Source organism: Chiloscyllium punctatum, chromosome 9 (assembly GCF_047496795.1).
Source record: "Chiloscyllium punctatum isolate Juve2018m chromosome 9, sChiPun1.3, whole genome shotgun sequence".
NCBI classification, from domain to species: domain Eukaryota; kingdom Metazoa; phylum Chordata; class Chondrichthyes; order Orectolobiformes; family Hemiscylliidae; genus Chiloscyllium; species Chiloscyllium punctatum.
Genome location: NC_092747.1, coordinates 109,632,021 through 109,656,064, shown reverse-complemented (window position 1 = coordinate 109,656,064; position 24,044 = coordinate 109,632,021). Strand labels below are relative to the sequence as shown.

Below are 24,044 nucleotides of genomic sequence, written 5' to 3'. Positions count from 1 at the left end.
ATGCATGAGGAATGTGAGGAACTTTTTTTCAATATGCTGAGTGGTATTGAGCAGGAACTCACTGCGCATGAGAGTGGTGGAAGTAAAGATGGTCATTGATATCCATGGGAAATGGGTAAAAGTTAAGATGCCACAGTTGCAGAGCACCATAGGGTTGCTTTCTCATTAAAAAGCCATGACAAGTGGTGGTTTAATCTGAAGGTCACCACAGCTCAGACAAGAGAGAGGTTAAAAGGAGAGTTCTTCATGGTAACCTCAGATGGAGTGGGAATTGAACCCATACTGTTGGTGTCACTCTCCATCTCAAACCAGTCATCCAGCCAAATTGACTAACCAAGTATCTAAATGGAAATTGAAAGGGCACTTGAAAGAAAAAAAAATTTCAAGAGTTACAAAGATTGAGTGGTTGGGTGCCATCTTTCTGTGCATAAACGATTCAATGTCATGAAAATTTCCCTCCACACCTTCTTCATGATCTAACACCACGTTACAATTATCTGTTTGTCTACCTCATTGGTTCCAACATGGATTGGTGATGTTCTGTGAGACCCATAACTTGTTACCCAGCAGCAATAGCTTCTTTTGGACACCTGTTCACAATTCTTTTCCCTCCCCGTTGTCTCCAGCTGAGACCACCTTGGTGCCCTATTTGACCGTGTACTCTCATTTCCATAATGTTGCCCATCTCGGCTGGGATGCTCTTAATACTTTTGCCATGCGCAACACTCCCCCAGACCCCTGCCCTCTCTCCACCCTCCAGAAATTCCATGGTGAGTGGAAATCTGCCACTTGAATTGCAACTTGGACCAAGCCCCAGTCACCCAACATATCAGTACTCCACACCTAATAACACATCCATGCAAGATTCACCTTTTTACCAACCCTGGTAAACACCCCTCCCCTCCCTCCCAGTCTCTCTCGAACCCTCCTATGAACTTTGCATTCTGTCAACTTTAGCTCCGGGTACATCCCCCCGACCTGATCTCTGTGCCTTCAGCCAACCTGACCTCTGGAATTCCCTCCGTAAATTGCACTTTGTCTTTGGAGATGCTCCTTGAAATCCACCCCTTTGACCAAGCTGGAGACAAAGAAGAGGGAAAAGAGTTGTGAACAGGAGTCCAAAAGAAGCCATTGTTGCAGGGTAACAAGTTACAAGTCTCACAGAACATCATCATCCATGTTGGAACCAATGAGGTAGATAGACAAACAGATAATTGTAACGCCATGTTAGGTCATGAAGAAGGTGCAGAAGAAGGAAATTTTCATGTCATCGTATCTCCTCCTAATATCTCTTTTGGCTCACTGTCAATCTTTGTCTGCTGTCAAGTGTGTTTGTGATGTTAAAGACACTATCTGTTGAAATGAGAATTATTTAGCTCTCAATCTCATATATCACCCATTTATTATTCTTTAAGTGCATCCCAACCCTTGGGGTCAACTTGAGCTCTTTATTGTCACAGTAGGAACAAGAGAGCTCCTCATGTCTCTTATCACCACTTAGTTAAATCACTGCTGATCTGTATCTTAATCCCACTTTGGTGTCATAACCTTACCCTTCAAACCTGTCTTTATTTATCTCAGTCTTGAAATTTTCAATTGACTCCCAGTTGCAGCAGTCTTTTGTGGGAAAGCTAATGTCTCTATGGTTTTTATTTTCAAGAATATCTCTCTGTCTACTCTCCAGGCGATCAATCTTTTTAGTTCTCAGACACTCCTGGAGCAATGCAGGAGAGTTGGAAATCCAACAAGCCGTGCAGTTAAAGCTAAAAAATTCCGTTTTATTCGAATAAAAGGTACTGTTTTCCAATGGTTTTAGGGTATCTACCCAAAGTTTGGTGGGCAGAATGAATTTGGGGGGTGGGAGGGGGCAAGTGCCCGGAAGAGTTGAGGATGGACTGGGAGGGAGTTACAGAGAGTGTAATCCTGCAATTTGTCCCTTCACAGTTTTCTGCCTGGTGTTGAACTGCTGTACATATTTGTAAAATGATTATTTGCAGGGCGTATTCATGAAGGGGAGACTGCTCCAATAGCTCGCAACTTTGTGCAGATCCTTTTGTCCTGTAACGCACGCATTCCCTGGTGAAGGGCGGAGGAACGACGCTGGAAACTTTTTTTCTGTCCGTCTCTGAGTGAGATGTGACCAGATTTTATTTTTGCACGAACTCCGAGAGCCCGAGCTGTGGGCTTGTGTTTTGTTGTGGTTGTGGTCGCTGTTTTTAGTTAATGATGTTGCTCGTCAAGGGCTTGCAGCGCCGTTCAACCTTTTATTTGTGAAAAAAAACTTTTTATCTTTTGCAAAAGTTCTCCAAACGGTTGTTTGTTTTTTTTTGTGCTCCGGACTTTCTCCCCCCCCCCCCCCCCCCCCGGTGGAGAGGGAGCTGAAGAAAATGCAAGGGAGAGTGAACCGACTTTTTAAGAAGGATCTTACGGTCGACCCTCTGCAGAAGAGTAAAAGTGCACCGTATGAGACTGAGCCAGATGTGAGTGAGATGCCACTCGGTGAAGCTGCTGCTAAACACCTGGATGTGAGTTTTTAACAAAAACGCTGCACTTTGAGAGAAACCTCGAAGCACTTGCTTCTGGAGAGATCATTGTTGCATCTGCTCAGCTGGCGTTCCGCTATTTATTTTTGTTTTGAATGTTCAATGTTTCAATTTAACGAGGAACTGCTTCATCTCAGTGGAGGTTGTCGACGAGTTCCTGATTTAAAAAGCGTTCTTTGAGTGAGATAATTCACTTTTCATTGGAATGAAAACAACTGCACCGGGCTTGTTATTATCATTTCAGTATCTCCTGCTTTAAAAGCATTGCTTTTGCTTACTTGCCAGTTTCAGCTATGAGCTTCACGGCTTGTCCAGTTAGTTTGTGGAAACGTAGATGTGTGTCTCACTTTGTGTCCCTCAGTGAAGGGTAGGGGTAAAGAAAGTGTCAAATCGGCATAAGGTGGAGGAGCACTGCTGCAGAGCAGACTCTGTAAACATTTCCTAATACATCAAATTACTGGAAATATAGGATGGTTTTTCTGTTTTTAAATCATGAAGTTTGCAATGTTGTAATTTGTCCCATTGTGCTGCTAACTTGCTTTAGTTAGATCGCGGTTTCTTACTGGGCGCGTATTACCTGTTGGATTGTCTGTAATTTGATCGAACTGTTGCTTAACCTTCTCACTCGACTGTTTAACCAGTTTGGTTCACTCGGCAATTTTAGCTTTGGCTTGACAAAACCCAGAAGCTGGACTGGAGAAATTCAATTAGATATTTGCCTAATATTCCTTCCTCCTCCTCATTCAGAACTTTGCATATATTTGCAGATAAAAGAGGGTTTATTCTGTTGCTTGTGTAGGTTGTAATTAAGAAAAGCATTCAGAATAGTGTATGTATTGAAACTGAAAAGGGGAGATGTTTTACCTTGTAGGAAATGATTCAGAGCAAAGGGCTTTTCTTAGTTTTCAGCTGATTTGAACGTCCTAAACTTTCTTGAAGAATTTACATGTCTATTTCCGGGGTGTTGGTCAGACCTTTTGTCCTGAGGGGGATTTAAAATCTGGTGATACACCCATGGTGCTTTTTGTATTGTTGTCTGCAACCTCAGTAGTTGCTCAGAGCAAATCCCAGTTTAAAACTTGACTGAAATTTGAGTCATTTGCAACATTACAGACAGCTGAGGATACTTGTCCTCTGACTGTTTTGACAACTGCTGGATTGGGGGACTGTGAAAGGCAAGCTGGATAGAAAGAACCCAAGTTTGATGGAAACTGTTTTTGGATTTGGTTCTTAGAATTACATTATCTCTGCTTGAGCAGACCTTTTCAACAAGGGCAGAGACGTCTAAGCTGTACAACCTTAATTTTCCAATATGCTCACTTTGCTTTATAACCTGTTCAGAAACAGCTTATTGAATTTTGTGGAGAAGATTTCCAATGTGAATGCTCATTTTGGATGCCATATCCAAAACCTGGAACGCACTTTCTGGGAATGTAGTGGAGGCTGGAAACCTTAAGCAGTGCCACACCTTATTCCGATTTGACACTTTTTTTTACCCCCACCCATCACTGAGGGACACAAAGTGAGACACGGATTCACGCTTAAAAGCTATTTGGACGAGTGCTTAAAATATCATAACATTTGAGGATATGGGACAATTGCTGAAAATCGTGATTAGCGCACCTTTTTTGGTAATCATGTCAATGCAGACTTGATGGGCCAAAGGGCCTTTTTGCACTGTCTGAATCTATGATTCTATTTGCAGCCTCTGTGCAACTAAGAGTGAAAATGAAATACTTGCTTTTGTATAGTACCTTGTGTCTTATTCTTTCCCAAAGTGCCTTGCAATCAATGCTTTTGCACTGTGGTTACTTTGTGTATGTGAAGTGGGTTCTCAGGACCAACCCACTAGCTCAAAAAAAACATTTTTTAATTTAGAAATTAAAGTAATTTTTAAAATTACTTTTCTTTAAACAGTTTGTTAATTTAAACAATCACAAAACTGTTTTAATGATGTAGACCTAAATTTTGATCTACTCAGTATTGCAATTGAATCAGTGAGATTTCAGCAGGATTTTGTTAATGAGTTTTTGAACTGGCAATGTAATCACATTGTTGCACTTGATTTGAACAGCAGACACTCTCCTTAACCGGTGTGAATGTAAATGTTTGTCAAATCTCATGATTGTTCGCCCTGAATTTGTTTAGTTACATTCAGCAGAAGAGGAATATTACATTCATCATGAAGAATAAAATTTTTTAACCATTCGAGCTAGGTTGATTATCGGAGTACTAGATTTGTTAGTTTCTGATCTAGCTTGGCTTTTTTTGTCATACTGTTAATTTAAAGATAGAAAGACTTGCAATTATGTTGTGTCTTTTCACCACCACATGACATTCCAAAGTGCTTTTCATTCAACAAATAGTTTTTGAAGTGTATTTGGTGTAATGTAATTTGTATGTAGCAAGCTCCCATAAACAACAATGTGATCAGATAATTTGTTCTTTTTGTATTGCTGCTCGAATGGTAAATATTGGCCAGGACACTAGGGAAATCTCTCCATTTGTTTGAAATACTGTAGGGGATATTTTAAGACCTATTCTAACTTGGACAGACAGGGTCTCAGTTTAACAACTTGTCTGAAAGCTGCAGCCTTTAACAGTCCCCCAGTACTGCACTGAAGTGCCAGTTCTGATTTTTATCCTGAAGTCACACTTGTGGGACTTGAACCCCACTGTCTGATCCAGAGATGAGAGTTCTACCAAGTGACCCTGCCTTGTTGGGGTGAGATTGTTACTAAGATAACTGCACAGTTTATATTGTAATGAGATAAAGCATAGTCTGGAATTTGTAATGATACATGCTGTGCACAGATCTTTAACTAGAGTTTAAAAACTGGAAATGTTCCTGATCTGTGCATCACATAAACTGATGTATTTCACTGAAACTGGAATATTAATGTTGCAAAGGCTTCTCAAGTCAGTTGCATTTGTTTGAATTTTTCTTTTCTTGAATTCAGTTACTAAAACTGATAACAAACAATTCTGTTGATATGGTGTGGAGGTGCCAGTGTTGGACTGGGGTGGACAAAGTTTAAAAATCAGACAACACCAGGTTATAGTCCAAAACCTTTTAGAGCGCTGCTCCTTCATCTGGTAGCGAGTGGGACAGGATTGCAAGACACAGAATTTATAATAAAAGAAATCCCTCTCCCTTTCTGTTGCAGAGATTATAATCTGAAACTTTAACACCTAAACTTTTAATGATTTTTTTAAAAAGCCATATTAATTTGCTTCATCTCCTCTTCCTCTTCCCTCGTCTGTTGACTTTTATATATACATAAATTTTGTTGCATCTCAATTGTTTATTAAAATTCCCTTTTAAGGAAAGGGAGCTCTCAAACCTATTTATTTTTTGTCGATGATCTCTGTCCAGTTAGGGATTGGAAACCGCTGGAGTGTTATCAACTTAAAGCTTGAATTATTTGTTTCTCCCTCATGCATTTTACTGCCTTCCCCTTAATTCCAACTGTACTGTTCACTATTGTCACACCCTGTGGTAGCGAATTCCACAATCTCTCCACTTCTTGGTGAATGCTGTGAATTCTTTCTTGGATCTATTGACTTCTTTCTTTTTGTAGTTACCTTTTCTTTTAAACCCAGGGATCTCAGTTTTTCACAATGTGGAAACAGTTTCTCCAAGTCCATGCTATCAAACACCTTCACAATTTTGAAGACCTGTGCTTCAGGTCTCACTCTCAGTGGCTTAACCAGTTTCGTCTTCCCTTCTAGTCACAAGCACTCTGTTCTGGTATCATCCCTGTAAATCTTTATTCCCCTTTCTCCCATTTCTCTATAAACATTTGTAAGACAGAGAACAACACTATACAATATATTCCAATTTTCAAGCTTAATATTAATCATCTGCAGCAAACTTACTGAAACTTAAACTAATGGGGCCAGAATTGCACAGGAAGGTTTGTGTTCTACAGATAGCAGTCTAAATTCTTCAATCATCATGTTAAAGCCAATTCACATTGAAAAAAACATGCGCTATAGCAGAACCAACTATAGTTATCAGCAGGTATCGTCTGCTAATTGCAATATTTGAAGTAATACAATCCGATCTCCTTAACGTCCAGGAGCAAATTACTGCAGATGCTGGAATCTGTACTGAAAACAAAAAAATGCTGGAGATCACAGTGAGTCAGGCAGCATCCATGGAGAGAGAACAAGCTAATGTTTCAAGTCTGGATGACTCTTCATCAGGACTGATGTGAAGTGTGAAATGAGCAGCACTTATGTAATATTGGGGTGGGGGAATGGAGTGCTGGAGGAGAAATCACTTAATCTGAGATATCAATATCCTTTCTCCCCCAGCACTCCACCCAACCCCACCCTCCATTTATAATATCAATGCTGCCCCCACCACTCAGCTCTGAAGAGTCATCTAGACTCAAAACGTTAGCTTGCTTTCTCTCCATGGATGCTGCTTGACCTGCTGTGATCTCCAGCAATTTTTGTTCTCCTTAAGACCTACATTTCCCAGAAGCTAACATGGTCCATTGATATTGTTAACCTTTGAAATTCAACCAAACGTTTTCCCGTTGATCGAAACTGTTCACTGCGTGAAGGGTAGGGAAAACTGTGACTAACTGAGCTTACTTGCAAAGGAAGGGCGTGATTTCTGACTGTCTGAAATTGTAGGTTAGGTGGAAATGTAGCCAGTGACTTAGTGATCAAACTGATCAAGGGCTTTTCTTTGAAAGTTTGGAAACCAGATATCTCATTCTGCCTATTGTGCTGATAATCAGTTCAAGTTTGGCCAATTAACATTTTGTATTTGTGGCCGAGTGGTTAAGGTGACATATTTAAGATTCAGTGGCATTCCTTCGCAAGGATTTGAATCCTGATGACTATATTTTGCACCAATCTTGCATCAAAATGAGTGTTGAATTAGTGTTTACACAAAAGAAAAAAGCTGGGCAGCAAACATGTTGCATGTTAATTCTCGGCACACGCCATGTTATTGTATCCAAGTGTTGACCTAATACAGCTGGAGTCAATTCATGTAAAAATACAAAGGAAAGCTTAAATAATGTAAGAATTTGAATTGGGTTTACTGTATGCAGTTAATAAATACCAAGCTGACAATCTTTCCTTAGCATCACATAGATTTTACAACAGAAAAAGACCATTTGACCTAACTTGTCTTTTTTTAATGTTAAATTTTCAATAAAAATATCTATGTTTTTACAAGTTTACAAAAGAAAAATAAAAAACCCAAGTATAAACATTGATATACAATTATATCTTAAATAAATAATAAGCAAAATCTTATCAAACTGAAAAAAAGAAATACCAAGAGAAAAACACAAAACTTAACTAACTACTCATCTAACCTACAACTAACCAGAGTGTATGACTAAATCTCTTACATTATTCAAGAGAGAGAAAAAAAAACCATGGATAACACAGAAATTGGCTAGTGAAATACATACTCGGAATGTGTTAACATCAGATCGTAACAAAACCTGTATTTGTGCGGGATTCCTCTCCCAAGGGGCACTGGACCAGCCAGGTCCACCATCTCAATCAAGTAAAAGCCCTTGTTAGGATGACCGAAATATCTGTAGTTGTGTAATTCAAGAAGGGCTGCCATATTTTATGGAATAATTCAGTTTTTCTTTGGTGCACCATATTTGTAAGGAAGTCGGGGAGTAATTCCATAGTTATTCTGTGCCAATTCAAAAGTCCATGAGGCCCCTCAGCCACCCAGTTTGTCAGAATAATTTTCCTTGCACAGAAAGAGAGAATGGAAAATAATCTCTTCCCTGTCGTAATTTCAAGTGTTCTTTATCCAATAAGTGTATCTCGTGTAGGAGAGCTAGATCAACCCTTTCTTCTTTGAGGTTTGATAATATTTTCTTCCTTTTGATTGGTGAATTACTTCCCGTGATATTCCAGGTGCACCATTTAATCGACTGGTTAACCATAATCGTCCGGGCAAGTCCGAGACCCCTCGGGAGGGGAAACCCTATCCAAAACATCCCGAGCATTGAGCATATAAAATTCACAAAAATAAAGGCTCTTTAATACACTCAGATCACTATAATAAAAAACTATTTCTAAATAAAAAAATATAAAACGTATTTAAATGGAGATTTTCCCCCATGTTCCCGGGGGCATCACTTCCTTTCCAAAAGTCCATCATATCCTCTCCCAACCAGTGCCCCACCCTTGACCCAGGCACTCCACAATAGGATAAAGAAAATTCAAATATACTACTGAGCAAGAGTTAACAGTGAGTACCCTACCCCCCTCCCCCACCCACACCAACACCTGGATATATTTGGTAATGTTAATACCATGTATGAACATATATAACTATAAAATTACAGTCTTGACAAATAATAATTAATTATAGCAATGCAAAATAGCAGGGGAAAACAACCCCGCTCCTAAAGACAGAGATAAAATAAGATAAGGTAACCACTTCCCCCACCTACATTAACTGGCCCCCCCCCCCCCCCGGCCTATATATATATTAAAAAATGGGGGAGGAAATCGCTAAAACAACATCAATTAACTCTTACAATTTATCTAAGAGAGTCCAAAAATTTCTTGGCCTTCTCTGGTGATCCAAAGGCGAAAGTGAGGACTGCAGCCGCTGGAGATCAGAGCTGAAAAATGTGTTACTGGAAAAGCACATCAGGTCAGGCAGCATCCAAGGAGCTGGAGAATCGATGTTCTTTCCTGAAGAAGGGCTTATGCCCGAAACGTCGATTCTCCTGCTCCTTGGATGCTGCCTGACCTGCTGCGCTTTTCCAGCAACACATTTTCAGCTCCGGTGATCCAAAGTTGTACATGGACCCTTCATGGCTAAAACGTAGCATTGCTGGGTAGCGCAAGGAGTACTGAATATTTAAGTCCCTTAAACGCTTCTTCGCTGCATCAAACACCTTCCTCTTTCAGACCAAAGATGGGGAAAAGTCCTGGAATAACATAATCTTGGATCCTTTATAAATCATGGCTTGGGATCTTTCCCAAGATTTCTGGAAGCTTCCAAAAGCGTCTGCCTCTCCTTGTAGCTCTGCAGCCGGAACAGGACCAAGCAGGGGTGCTGATTCGAGCCGGGCCCGCGCACTGCAAGCCGGTAGGCCCATTCCAGCCTTACCTGGCCTGATCCAGCCTCCAGATTTAAAAGCTGTGGAAGCCACTGTTTGAGAAACGCTGTAAGCTGGCCTTCCTCTTCCCGTTTGGGAAGGCCCAGCAAATGAATATTTTTTCAACAGCCTCAATTCTTGAGATCGTCGATGTGATTCTCTAAGGTCCGGACTCGCTGTTCGAGAGTCTGGACCTGATCCACGGTCAATTCTGCTATAGTCTTGGAGGTTGCGGCCTTTAGCTACGCCCCTCCTATTCGGCGCTCGATTTCCTCGATGTCTCGGGCGTGCTTTTGCAGTGTGACCGAAAGTAAATTTCATCGGTTCTGGGACTCCTCGATGAAGGTGTCAATCTTCGCATCAAGTTTGGAGATTATTTCTACGAGGCTCACCACCATAGGTAAGTCCCCCGGGGCGGCTGTGCAGCTGGGGAGGGTGGGGGAGGGACTCCTGCCTGCTGAGAACTGCCGGCTCCTTTTCCCCTAGTCATTTTTACAGGAGACTAGATGTTTAAATTTGGTACTGAGCAACTAATTATATTAAGTAAAAACTATTTTAAATGGTTTGGTAAGTGTGGTAGAGGTGGGTGGCCCACTTTGCCTGAGTCTTGGGAGGAGCACTATCGACTCAGACTTGCTGGGTCGCCGCCATCTTGGATCTCCCTGACCTAACTTGTCTAATCCAGTGTTTAAGGAGAAAGTGAGGACTGCAGATGCTGGAGATCAGAGCTGAAAATGTGTTGCTGGAAAAGCGCAGCAGGTCAGGCAGCATCCAAGGAGCAGGAGAATCGACGTTTCGGGCATGAGCCCTTCTAGTGTTTATGCTCATAAAGTCTCCAACAACAACCCCCCAATTTCGTTTTGTCAACATGACCTTGGATTCTTTTCTCCTTCATACTTGGATTTCTACGCTGCTTTTCATGATTTCAATACATTCCAAAAAAAAATCTACAGACAATGAAGTGTAACCATTAATGTGTCGTAGGAAACATAGCAGCCATATGGTTCAGAAGAAGCTTCCAGGAACACTAATGCATTAATGGTTGGATTTAATTTTAGTGATGTTGATTATAGAACAATAATGCTCCAAGATACTTTAGAGAACTTTCTCGCTCACCTTTAATGTACTGGCCACGTGATATTTACACCTACTCAAAAGAATTGATGTCACCTTGAGTTAATGTTTCATCTGAGTGATGACACCAACAGTGCAGCACTCTCTCAGCACTGCCACTCAGGTGACAGCTTTGGCTCTTGTGCTCAAGTTGCTGAGTGAAACCCATGCCAGTGGTGAGTAGATTAAAGTGGATTCCAGATTAGAGTAGTGCTGGAAAAGCACAGCAGGTCAGGCAGCATCTGAGGAGCAGAAAAATCGACGTTTTGGGCAAAAGCCCTTCATCAGCCATTCCTGATGAAGGGCTTTTGCCCAAAATGTTGATTTTCTACTCTTCGGATGCTGCCTGACCTGCTGTGCTTTTCCAGCAGCATTCTAATCTTGACTCTGATCTTCAGCATCTGCAGTCCTCACTTTCGCCTAAAGTGGATTCCAGACCCGCTTCACCTCAGACAGGGTCCGTCACGAACCAGGTGTTTGACCTGGACAGCATAGCAGAGACATGCAGAAAACTCCAACTTTCAATAGGCAGCCAATTCTATTTTTAATGTGATATCACACACACAAACTCAGGTTTGGTTATTGCAGAAGCAAGTGCATGCTCTGGATAAACTAGACTTGCCCTTGTTACTCCTATACAAATAACATATCAGAAATATAGGCAATATTGGCAGCCATTCAAGAGAACATTTCCCTGTGGCAGACATAATCATAGGGATGTACCGTATGGAAGTCGACCCTTTAGTCCAACTTGTCCATGCCGACTATATATCCTGAATTAATCTAGTCCCATTTGCCAGCATTTGGCCCATATCCCTCCAAACCCTTTCTACTCATATACCTATTCAGATACCTTTTTAAGTGTTGTAATTGTACCAGCCTCCACCACTTCCTCTGGCAGCTTGTTCTATACATGCATCAAATTTAAGGGGATATTTCATTGTGGAGGGATTTAAGGGGATATTTCACTGCGGCAGACTTTCAAGGGGATATTTCAAAATACTTTGAATAAATATATTTATATTATAAAGCAAGATTCTGTAGGGAGGACTGACTACCCATGGTTGACTGAAGCAGCTGGAGAAATCATGAGACATCAGGAAAAAGCATATAACTGTACAATGGTGAGTGGCAGGTCAGATGATTGGTTGCAATGTGAAGAAAATCAGAACATGACAATAAGATTAATCAGAAGGAAGAAATTGGAAATATGAGGGGAACTTAGAGGAATGTCAAAATGAAGAGCAAGAGGTTTTACAGCTTTTTGAAAAGAATAAAGGAAATAAGTGGTGTTATACTGAAGACTGAGACTAGGGGATTAGTAGTGGCCAATAGGAAAATGGCAGATTAAATGATCAGATATTTGCTTCTGTCTTCACTATGTGGGATATAAAAACGTTTCAATAATAGCTGTACATCAAAAGGTAGAAAGGAAAGAGGAACTTTGCCATTAGAATTATATGGCACTAAGGTGCAGCTGACAAATTTCCAGGTCTGGATGGATTTCATTCTAGAGTCATAGAGTCATGCGGCAATGAAACAGACCCTTTGGTCCAACCAGTTCATGCTGACCATAATCCCAAACCAAACTAATCTCACCTGCCTGCCCCTGTCCCATATCCCTACAAAGCTTCTGAAAAGAAATGGCTAATAAACTAGTCGATGCGTTGGTGTTATTTTATCAAAATTCCCTAGATTTGGGAAAGGTTGCATTGTTGGAAAATAGTAAATATAATCTCTCTTTTCAAGAAGGGAGGGAAGCAAAAAAACAAGAAACACAGGCCAGTTAACTTGGTGTCTGACATGGGGAAGCTGTTAGAATTGATCATTAGAGAGATTTTAACCAATTTATTGGTACTCTTTGAAGGCGTAGCTTCAAGGCCCTCTTGTGGTGCAGTGACAGTGTCCCTACTCTGAACGAGGAGGCCCAGGTTCAAGTCCCACCTGCTCCAGAGATGTGTAATAACATCTCTGAACAGGTTGATTTCGAAAAATACTTTTAAAAAATTGAAGGATTAAAAGGGTGCCTTTAAACATGAAGACTTAGATTTCCAGAGGGTCTTTGGTAAGGTGCCACATTCAAGGTTATTATGGAAAACAAGCTCATGGTGTAGGTGGCTAACGTAGTCTAGATAGAAGATTGGTTGGCAGACAGTTTGCAAAGTGGGTCTTTTATCTGATTGGCAGGATGAGTAGGGCCCTATCGGGGTCAGTACTGGTGCCTCAGTCTACATCAATGATTTAGATGATGGGAGCAAACACATTGTAGTTAAATTCCAAATGATATGAAGATGGGAAGATATGTTGCAGGGAAGGCATAAGAAAATTGCCCAAAATATAGATAGGTTGAATGGGCAAAATCTAACAGATGGAGTATAATGTGGGGAAAATGTGAAATTGTTCACTTTGGCAGAAAGAATATAACTTGAATGGAGCTTGACTGCAGAATTCTGAGCTGCAGAACAATTTGGGTGTTCTTGGGTTTCAAAATAATTAATGTGCAGGTAGAAACAAGTAACTAAAAAGCTAATACGAATTGAACATAAAAGTAAATATGTTAGGCTTTAGTTATACAGGGAACTGGTAAGACCACACCTTACAATTGTGTACAATTGTGATCCTTTTTATTTAAGGAAGGATGTAAATGTATTGAGGGTGGTTCCAAGGAGGGTTATTAGATTGAAAGTCGATCTCAATATTGAACTCCACAACTTCAGAAACTGACCGCATAATGTCTGTTCCCATCTTAATTTACCTTATGTTAACAGAGGTAGTGTTTTGAGCTTGATGTTATTTATTCAGAACTCTTATGTGTCTTGTCACATGGAGAGTTGTTGACTTAGGTTTACATTGGTTTTCGGGCATTGTATTTTAATTTAACAGGTAAAGACTTTTTCCAGTTTGATTTTTATCTGATTTGACTTTAAAGAGTATTACAATCATATGTCATCAATTGACAAGCTGATTTGAAATGAATCTATAGCCTATTATTCAGGACTTCAGGTGTAAGATTGTAAATATTGATAGTCAATGCTGACTGGATTATAAAGGTAGTTGTTGCTGAATGGTTTTGTCTTGACTCCTCAGGACAAACACAATATGAAAATTTAAAATGTTTATAACAATTTATATAGCAGGGGTAGAACAGGGTGCTGATTGGTTAATTGGTTGACTGGTTGATTGGTTGACATGTTGACTCTGGCTGAGGCATTGCCATGCAGAAAGTGACAGGGAACCGACGACTCTCTAAACTCCTGGGGAATTCCAAAGGTTGCAAAGCTTGAACATATATTGTATTTGTAGGGAATGGGAACATAGACAGAGGAACCTCGATTACCTGGCATTCAATTAACTGAATTTCGGATTATTTGAACAAGATTTGCAAGGTCCTGATGCTTGGCTAATTTTGTTATCCAGCATTCGATGGAAATACTCCCCGCCCATGTCCTTCGGAGAATCAAGGTTCCTATGTATACGTGAGTGTGTCACTTCAGGCAAGAGTAAATGAACCATGACTGTCTTAACTTTGGTTATTATGTAATATTATCGCACTGAGAATGGGTTAGCAAGTGCAGCCCAATCACTGAATCTCATCAAATAGTAGACATATGAATTTTGGGTTTTACAAATGCTGATTGAGACCTGTGAATATGCAATAATCCACATGTATTTTCTGTCCTAGAGATGCTGTCTAAATGTGTATCAACTGTTCAATGGGGTATTGCTGCTGTTGTCTGATTTTTGTGTCCTGCCAACAGCAGGACATTCAGAAGCACTTCATAGCCAATTAAGTCAATTAGAAGTGCAGGAGTTTTGTAAGGTGGCAAAATCCAGCAGCATTTTTGTGGAGAGCAAGCCCCTGCGATAAGTTTTTCCCTCTGTTATTGTCAATATTTACCCCTCAAGCAACACTGACTAAGCTGGCGAGGTGTGTTATAATTTAAAGTAGGGGATTGTGCGGACAAGTCTTGTATGCCATTCAGGTAAAAACAATGACTGCAGTTGCTGGAAACCAGATTCTGGATTAGAATGGTGCTGGAAAAGCGCAGCAGGTCAGGCAGCATCCGAGGAGCAGGAAAATCAATGTTTCGGGCAAAAGCGGGTGTACATCATCAGGAATACAGGCAGAGTGCCTGAAGGGTGGAGAGATAAATGAGAGGAGGGTGGGGGGTGGGGAGAAAGTAGCATAGAGTACAGTGGGTGAATGGGGGTGGAATGAAGGTGATAGGTCAGAGAGGAGGGTGGAGTGGATAGGTGGAAAGGAAGATAGGCAGATAGGACAAGTCATGGGGACAGTGCTGAGCTGGAAGTTTGGAACTGGGGTGAGGTGGGGGAAGGGGAAATGAGGAAACTGTTGAAGTCAACATTGATGCCCTGGGGTTGAAGTGTTCCGAGGCGGAAGATGAGGCATTCTTCCTACAGGCGTTGGGTGGTGAGGGAGCAGCGGTGATGGAGGCCCAGGACCTCCATGTCCTGGGCTGAGTCTTCTTGTATGCCATTCAGTATGGAAGATGAGGCAGTGATCCAATTGACGTGTTTAAGATGACCAAAGGTTCGGGTAGAGGGAGATAAAACCCGACACATGAATGTGCCACCCTGTGTTGTGTTCAATTGTCTCTGCCCTGAATGTGTTGTGTTTCCGTGTCTTTCCAAGTGCCTCTTCTCTTGTCCTTTGCTCCTCTATCGGTGACATATTTTAGCACGTTGTGTCTAAACACCTCTGACACCTGGATGAGATTTTAAACTGTGGGCCTCATCTGCCAGTCAGGAGGGTGTGGAGGAGACTACAGTCACTGAAAGGTGCCACCTCCGGCAGGGCAGCATTTGGTGTGCTCCTGTGAGAGTCAGCTTGGATTTTGTGCTTCAGTCTCTGGAGTGGGGTTTGTACTGACAATGTTCTGTTAGACACTGACAATTGACTAAAAGGAGCTCTGTGTCATCTTAGTCCTTTGAAGGTATGTAGCTACCGGGGCGGCATGGTGGCTCAGTGGTTAGATTAGATCACTTACAGTGTGGAAACAGGCCCTTCGGCCCAACAAGTCCACACCGCCCCGCCGAAGCGCAACCCACCCATACCCCTACATGTACCCCTTACCTAACACTACGGGCAATTTAGCATGGCCAATTCACCTGACCTGCATATCTTTGGACTGTGGGAGGAAACCGGAGCACCCGGAGGAAACCCACCCAGACACTGGGAGAACGTGCAAACTCCACACAGTCAGTCGTCTGAGGCGGGAATTGAACCCGGGTGTCTGGTGCTGTGAGGCTGCAGTGCTAACCACTGTGCCACCGTGCCGCACTGCTGTCTTGTGAATTGGCCACGCTAAATTGCCCGTAGTGTTAGGTGTATTAGTCAGAGGGAAATGGGACTGGGTGGGTTATTCTCCGGAGGGTCGGTGTGGACTTGTTGGGCCAAAGGGCCTGTTTCCACACTGTAGGGAATCTAATCTAATCTAGATATAGATCGCTGCACCTTGCATAATTCATGACTAGCCTCATAAGGATTCCATAAGCAGAATTTCTAGGGCACAAATCTGCTTGTGCTGTGAAAGGTTATTTCTCCTGCAAGTTTCACTTATGGCAGTTTATAATGTAATGTGAGTTGTATAAAGGATATCAGTCTTCGAGAATATGAATTTTTTTAGCTCTAACTTGCTTTTTTGGACTTTTTCACTATTTACCCTCCATTATCCTGCTCCAAGAAATGGGTTCATTCAGATGAATGAATACACTACAGAGGTTTATTTATTTTGCTCTGATGGATTTTTGGCAGGGTGCTGTATATTGAATGGTGTACGGTATAGCTATCTATGTTTCGACTGCACCAAGTACAGGCATTTTACAGTTCTCAACCTCTTGCGCAAAGTCTTAGGCAGCTGTTGGCATTCCATTGGCACTGGCCTTTACTGGACCAGATAGAAATGTGATGCAAATTAATTATTTTGTCTTTGTGCGTATGTTTCTTACATTTCCATGTTTGCCGCGGCAACATTCCAACTCCCCAGTTCCCAAACTTTCCCATCTCCCTCCCCACCCCCACTATAAATATTTGCCAGTCGAAAATTGTGTGCTTTTCTTCTAACCTGTCTCTGAATTATTCAGAACAGGAGAGGCTTTGTTTTATTGACTTACATTTGTGGGAAAATCATTGTCCTTTTGATATGTTGCTGTATCAGATATCTGTCTTGAATCTTCCTTTAATTTTATTTTCAATCTTTGTACCACATATTGGAAACTGGTAGTCAGGATGTTTTTCCAACTCATACTTTTGGGCAAATCTGTCTTTGGGGAATCTTGATCTCTGTTTAATCAACTGATTGCTCAAACTCCACTTTGTCTTCATCTGTCCTTAATGTTGGGTGCCAGTCCAGCAATGTCCCTATTTAAATTTCCTCGTACTTCTTCACACGGCTCTTCACTATCTTGCCTCCTTTGTTATTTCTGTAACTTCCACTGGTCTTAAAATTCTCCATATCTGGCCTCCTGAGCAACCCCAGTTTCCATTGCCCCACTGTTTGTGGCTGTGTCTTCAGCTGTGCCCTAATATCTAGAATCTTTCTCTATTTCTCTGTACAGTACCTCTCCTTTCTTCAGGTTGTTCCTCCAAATGTGACTGTCCATTTCCACCTTGTGTGATGCAGGATCAGATTTTGTTTGTTGCTGTGAAGCACCTTGTGTGTTGATTTACTGGTTAAAGGTGCTGTTTAAAATCAAATCATTGTTGTCTTTTGTGTTAATCAGGAGTAGCCTGCCCATCTGCAGAATTCAATTCCATTGTGCTGCTCATTGCCATTAGAAGCTCATTAGCACATGAGATGAAAGACAGACCTGTCTCCTATCTAATTACTTCAAAAGGGATTAAGAAATCTAATTGAACTTCTGGAGCTCCTCCCTTTTGACCCTGCTCTTCAAGGAATCAACCCACTGAACCATGACCATTTTAAGTTGTCTAAACTTTAACCAAATTTGGTAACTATTTTCATTTTTCATTGGGGAATTCAGTTCCTTCCTTCCTTGAACAAGGATGTTGAAAACTAATTGTCTATGTGTTGCTGTGCAGTCAAACTTATTTTGTAGTTTAATTCCTCTGAGGTTTCCAAATCCAAGAAATTGGCTTCTTATTGTTTCTGATCCATATTTGTAACAATTACTTTCTGTAGCTCATTGTAAAAATGTTAGTCATAAGAATTTCTCAACCGATTTTTAATGCTTTCCTTATCCCCTTTCTTGACTTCTGTATTTATTCTCTCAGTCACCGTTTCTTTTGACCTGTAACTTGGTTGGAGTGTTATCTGTTGAGGGAGATGTGGCTCGGATTAGAAATTGTGCCTGTTAGCTGTACTCGAGGTCTGGTCTAAGTTTGAAAGTGTTGGGGTTAAACCCCATCATCTCATGTGACATTTTGGTGTTGTTCTGAAGACTACATTGCTAGAGATTGCTGCCTTTCAGATTAAACATGGGACACCCAGGGGTTCAGGTTCATAATTCTTGGAAATTTGCAACACATACAGATAAGGGTGGTTGAGAAGGTGTTTAGAACGCTTGCCTTCATTACTCAGACCTTTGAGTATGGGAGTTGGGATGTTATGTTGAGGTTGCAAGATGTTGGTTAGGCCTCTTCTAGAGTATTGTGTCTAGTCTCGTCTCCCTGTCATAGGACAGATCTTATTAATCTGAAGAGGGTTCAGAAGAAATTTACTACGATGTTGCTAGGAATGGAGGGTATGAGTTATAAGGAGAAGCAGGATAGGCTGGGACCTTTTGCAGTGGAGCATAGGAGTTTGAGAGGTGACCTTATAGAGGTTAATAAAATCATGAGGGGCATGGATAAGGTGAATGGCAGGTGATTTTTCCGTAATCTGGGGGATTTTAAGATGAGGAGGCATATTTTTAAGGTGAGAGAAGGAAGTTGTAAAAAACAGACACGAACAGCAATTTTTTTTTTTACACAGAATAGTTCATGTATGGAATGAACTTCCAGAGGTGGATGCAGGTACAGTTACAACATTTAAAAGACATTTAAATTGGGTGTGAATAAATGTTTGGAGGGATGTGGGCCAAATGCAGGCAGGTGGAAGTAGTTTAGTTTGGGATTATGATCGGCATGGACTGGTGGAACCAAAGGGTCTGTTTCTGTGCTGTATGACTCTAAGATACTGTAACTACAAACATTATATCGTGGCCTTGGCACGTGCACCAGTAGATGTATAAGATAGAGTGACACTATTTGTAGACAAATAGGATGCTCTTCATTCTGAGGCAACGTGCATTGGTCGATTGACTGTGCTAATGCCCGTTATTTAGTACCTTGTTTCCATACTGTTAGACTGACTACTTATCAAAAGTGAATCTTTTGTCTTTGGGGCATCCAAAGTGTGAAATCTTATGGGGTCTAGGCAATGTGGGTTATGACGAGATTTGTGGCAGAGTTAGACTAGATGTCTGATGCAGCCGATCTTGATGTCACGCTGTGCCATCTTTTGTGCTTTTGAAGTGTGGTGTGTTGGGTTTCTTGGCCGGCAGTGGTGAGTTGTCAATTAGAGAAGATTATTGCTTGTTAAATTCTATGATCACAGTCCAACTTGCCTCATTAATATTCAGCCTCCTATCTTTCCAAATGTGCCAGGCAAGCTACACAAGAAATCTCAATGTGGAAAATCAGAGCAGGTACGTGATGAGGTCAGCTTGCTGCCTGTCCGAAAGGTTTCCATTTATTTAGGACCAAACAAAAACTCTGGGTACAATCCATGGGTACCTGCCATACGCATCTCTCATCTACAGACATTGGTATCTAACTTTTACCTGCTCCCCACCACCACAATGGCACCTCTCTGACTTGCAGACAGGAAGCAAATTTACATACGTCAGGGTGCACCAACAATGTCAGCCATCAGGCTTTTGTCAGTCATGTCTGGGAGCTGCTTGTTGCTGTTGGTGATATGGTGACAGGTATCATTAGTGGCAGCCAGTCGGTCATAAAAGTTAATAGCGGCACTTGCAGTTTTGAAGAATTTTGTTTTCTGAACAGTTATTCTTCATGAACTTTAAGGTGAAGTTGAAACTAAAACTAAAGTGCCACAACCTTAACTGAAACACAATAAACTAAATAGAGCACTTCGTCAGAACACTTTCTTTAAATAAAGGCTACCGCTGATATGATATTTTCAAAAAATGGTAGTTTTGCAAGTACTGGAGGACAGATCAAAATGTAAAGAAACATTTTTTGTAATTAATAAGGCCTTCTCTGCGCCAAGACATTGTTCGACTTCACCATCTTGTTTTTTGGGAATGGTGCAGGAACAAAATGCAAAAGACATCACTCTTCTCTTTTTGAACACGGCCTACAAGTGCAAGCCTGCTACTTTCATAGCGGCTGGAAGGAAAAGGGAGGAGACAAAAAAACAGCTTGGAAGGAAAAAGGAAGCCAACCACATGCAAATTAAAAAAAAACAAAAAAGAGAAAACAATCTGCAGCAGTACAGATTTTTATGTTGGCATTTTAAAGACCACAGTAAAGTTGAAAATCTGAAATGTTACAGCTTATAGACGCCAGTTGGACAGTATCATCTGGTCAACTTTACATGATGTCACGTGGTCACTGTCAGAACAGCTGAAGCTTTAATTTCCCTCTAAGCAATATCATGAGAAGAAATAGGAAACATGCACTAAATATCAAAATTGACTCTGGTACAAGTGCAACTATCATCCTGTCCTGCATCTCAGAGAAAATGTACTATGGATACTTGCAAACTGGTGCGATCCATCCACAATAAGTTAACTACAGACAGTAGGTCTGACATTCCATGCATTGCTAGTACCTGTCTTGAGTGTAAGTACAGCTCATCTATGGGCATACCTGAAACCTTTTACATCACTGATTTTTGCCATTAATCTACAATATGCATAGACCTCCATATGTTTATGAATTACACGATAATAAACCCATCAGTAATAGTGCCAAAGATTCCAGACTGTGGCATTGATCTCACACATTTTGGTCAGAACCGAGTGGAGCAGTTTCACGAGCTGCAGCTGATAATGACCAGCTACAACAACCCAAAAGGTCACCATCGCCTGGTGGCCTGAACACATCCAGCAGGTCTCTTAGCTTGTGTGTTCTTGTTGTTTATTCAGAAATGAACCAGGACTCTGTAAACTTGAAGAACAAATGGGTCATAATTTCACAGGCTCTGCATCAAGACATGCTAGACCATATAGTGATAAAGGTGCAGGAAAAACCAAGAAATTGGTGCGTGAGTAAAAACTTGAATTACTTTGTGTTATGTAAATTCCATTGACCTTGACAATGAGAACCTCTTTGCTCACATGAGGTTTCTTATGAGTAGGTGACTGACTATTTTGCATAATTCCCTTTTTGTGTAACAGATCAAAGATACCACTCGTACATTGGTTGTTGACACTTTGACCATTGTGTTCTGTGTATCGGGTGGACCTCATCAAATTATCTGCCAATAGTCCGCAGTACACTAGTGCACTTTTCCAAGCCATGCAGAAAATGGGGTGAACAACAGATTATCTCTTCTCATTAACCTCAGTCAAATGGACTACCAGCATGCACTGCTTGTACAGTAAAATCCATGGTGGTCAAGTGTAAAATATCTTGTTAAGATTTTTGGATAGCTTTGTACATCTGCATGCTACTACACCAGGCAATGGCTTACTCACATGTTTGGAAGGAGATCCACACAGTTCTTGCCTGACCCTCACTCACCAGCCAATTACGTTTGGACAATGCTGTGTTGGAAAGCAAGGAGAACAGGCATGTAGACAGTTAGTGAACTACCCCTTGATGCCTTCAAAATGTAAAAGTATCGCATCCCTTTCCTGAATATGTTCAGCAGGTTTATTTGGAAGCACTACCTTTCGAGGCACTGCCTCTTCATAAGGTGGAAGGGGCAGCACCTTGAAAGCTAGTCCTTCCAAATAAACCTGTTGGACGATAACCTGGTGTTGTGTGAAGGGAAAAGGAAAGCTACTATATAATTGTGCAGAATCTTGACCAGACAGACAATGTATGTTTATGACAGTTACACGGCATCATGACATGACATGCTGTTTAGACAATAGACAATAGATAGACAATAGACAATAGACAATAGATGCAGGAGTAGGCCATTCTGCCCTTCGAGCCTGCACCGCCATTCAATATGATCATGGCTGATCATTCCTAATCAGTATCCTGTTCCAGCCTTATCTCCATACCCCTTGACTCCACTATCTTTAAGAGCTCTATCCAATTCTTTCTTAAAAGAATCCAGAGACTGGGCCTCCACTGCCCTCTGGGGCAGAGCATTCCACACAGCCACCACTCTCTGGGTGAAGTAGTTTCTCCTCATCTCTGTCCTAAATGGTCTACCCCGTATTTTTAAGTTGTGTCCTCTGGCAGGAGGGAACATATTTCCGTTGATGGGGGAGTGCCGAACCAGAGTGTCCAGTCCTTTCATAAGCCTATACGTTTCAATCAGATCCCCTCTCAGTCTTCTAAACTCAAGGGTATACAAGCCCAGTCGCTTCAGTCTTTCCGTGTAAGGCAATCCTGCCATTCCAGGAATTGACTTCGTGAACCTACGCTGCACTCCTTCAATAGCCAGAATGTCTTTCCTCAAATTTGGAGACCAGAACTGTACACAGTACTCCAGGTGTGGTCTCACCAGGGCCCTGTACAGCTGCAGAAGCACCTCTTTGCTTCTATACTCAATCCCTCTTGTTATGAAGGCCAGCATGCTATTAGCCTTCTTCACGACCTGCTGTACCTGCATGCTTGCCTTCATTGACTGGTGGACAAGAACACCCAGATCTCTCTGAACAGCCCCTTTACCTAATTTGATACCATTGAGGTAGTAATCTGCCTTCCTGTTCTTGCCACCAAAGTGGATAACCAGACATTTATCCACATTAAACTGCATCTGCCATGCATCTGCCCACTCACCTAACTTGTCCAGGTCACCCTGTAATCCCCTAACATCCTCATCACATTTCACCCTACCACCTAGCTTTGTGTCATCAGCAAATTTGCTAATGTTATTGCTGATACCATCTTCTATATCATTTACATATATTGTAAAAAGCTGCGGTCCCAGCACAGATCCCTGCGGTACCCCACTGGTCACTGCCTGCCATTTCGAAATGGAGCCGTTAATCACTACCCTTTGTTTCCTATTAGCCAACCAATTCTCTATCCAATCTAGTACTTTGCCCCCAATCCCGTGCGCCCTAATTTTACTCACTAACCTCTTGTGTGGGACTTTATCAAAAGCTTTCTGAAAGTCCAGGTACAGTACATCCACTGGATCTCCCTCGTCCATCTTCCGAGTTACATCCTCAAAAAATTCAAGAAGATTAGTCAAGCATGATTTCCCCTTCATAAATCCATGCTGACTCTGTCCTATCCTGTTACTATTATCCAGATGTGCCGTAATTTCATCCTTTATAATAGACTCCAGCATCTTTCCCACCACTGAGGTCAGACTAACTGGTCTATAATTTCCTGCTTTCTCCCGCCCACCCTTCTTAAAAAGTGGCACAACATTAGCCGCCCTCCAATCCTCAGGAACCAACCCCGATTCTATTGAACTCTGGAAAATAATCACCAGCGCATCCACGATTTCCCGAGCCACCTCCTTCAGTACCCTGGGATGCAGGCCATCAGGTCCCGGAGACTTATCAACCTTCAGACCTAACAGTCTCTCCAACACCAAATCCTGGCAAATAGAAATTCCCTTAAGTTCAGGTCCTTCAGCCACTGTTACCTCAGGGAGATTGCTTGTGTCTTCCCCAGTGAACACAGATCTGAAGTACCCATTTAATTCCTCTGCCATTTCTTCGTTCCCAGTAATATATTCCCCTGCTTCTGTCTTCAAGGGCCCAATTTTTGTCCTAACCATTTTTTTGCCTTGGACATACCTAAAAAAGCTTTTACTATCCTCCTTTATATTCTTGGCCAGTTTACCTTCGTACCTCATTTTTTCTCTGCGTATTTCCTTCTTACTAATCCTCTGTTGTTCTTTAAAAGCTTCCCAGTCCTCCATTTTCCCGCTTATCTTCGCTAAGTTATACTTTTTCTCTTTTAACCTTATATGTTTCTTTACTTCCCTTGTCAGCCACGGCCGCCCATGTCTCCTCCTGGGATCTTTCTTCCTTTTTAGGAATGAACTGATCCTGCATCTTCTGCATTATACACAGAAATATCTGCCATTGTTCCTCCACGGTCTTCCCTGTTAAGGTATTAAACCATTGAACTTTGGCCAGTTGCTCCCTC

The 24,044-nt window shown here is 41.6% G+C and overlaps 1 protein-coding gene across 15 annotated transcripts in view; it reads left to right on the top strand.

Annotated features, from left to right (window-relative positions):
- LOC140481586 (dedicator of cytokinesis protein 9-like) overlaps positions 1 to 24,044 on the top strand; it is a 342,162-nt gene that overhangs the window by 98,479 nt on the left and 219,639 nt on the right. For 2 of the 15 annotated variants that reach the window (XM_072578026.1, XM_072578022.1), the window contains exon 1: positions 2,356 to 2,525. The exons of the other annotated variants lie outside the window; for them this stretch is intronic. In XM_072578026.1, the coding sequence (XP_072434127.1) occupies positions 2,388 to 2,525 (138 nt within the window). In that variant the 5' untranslated portion in view covers positions 2,356 to 2,387. Of the gene's footprint in view, positions 1 to 2,355; positions 2,526 to 24,044 lie in introns of those variants that run through there. 15 annotated transcript variants of the gene reach the window in all.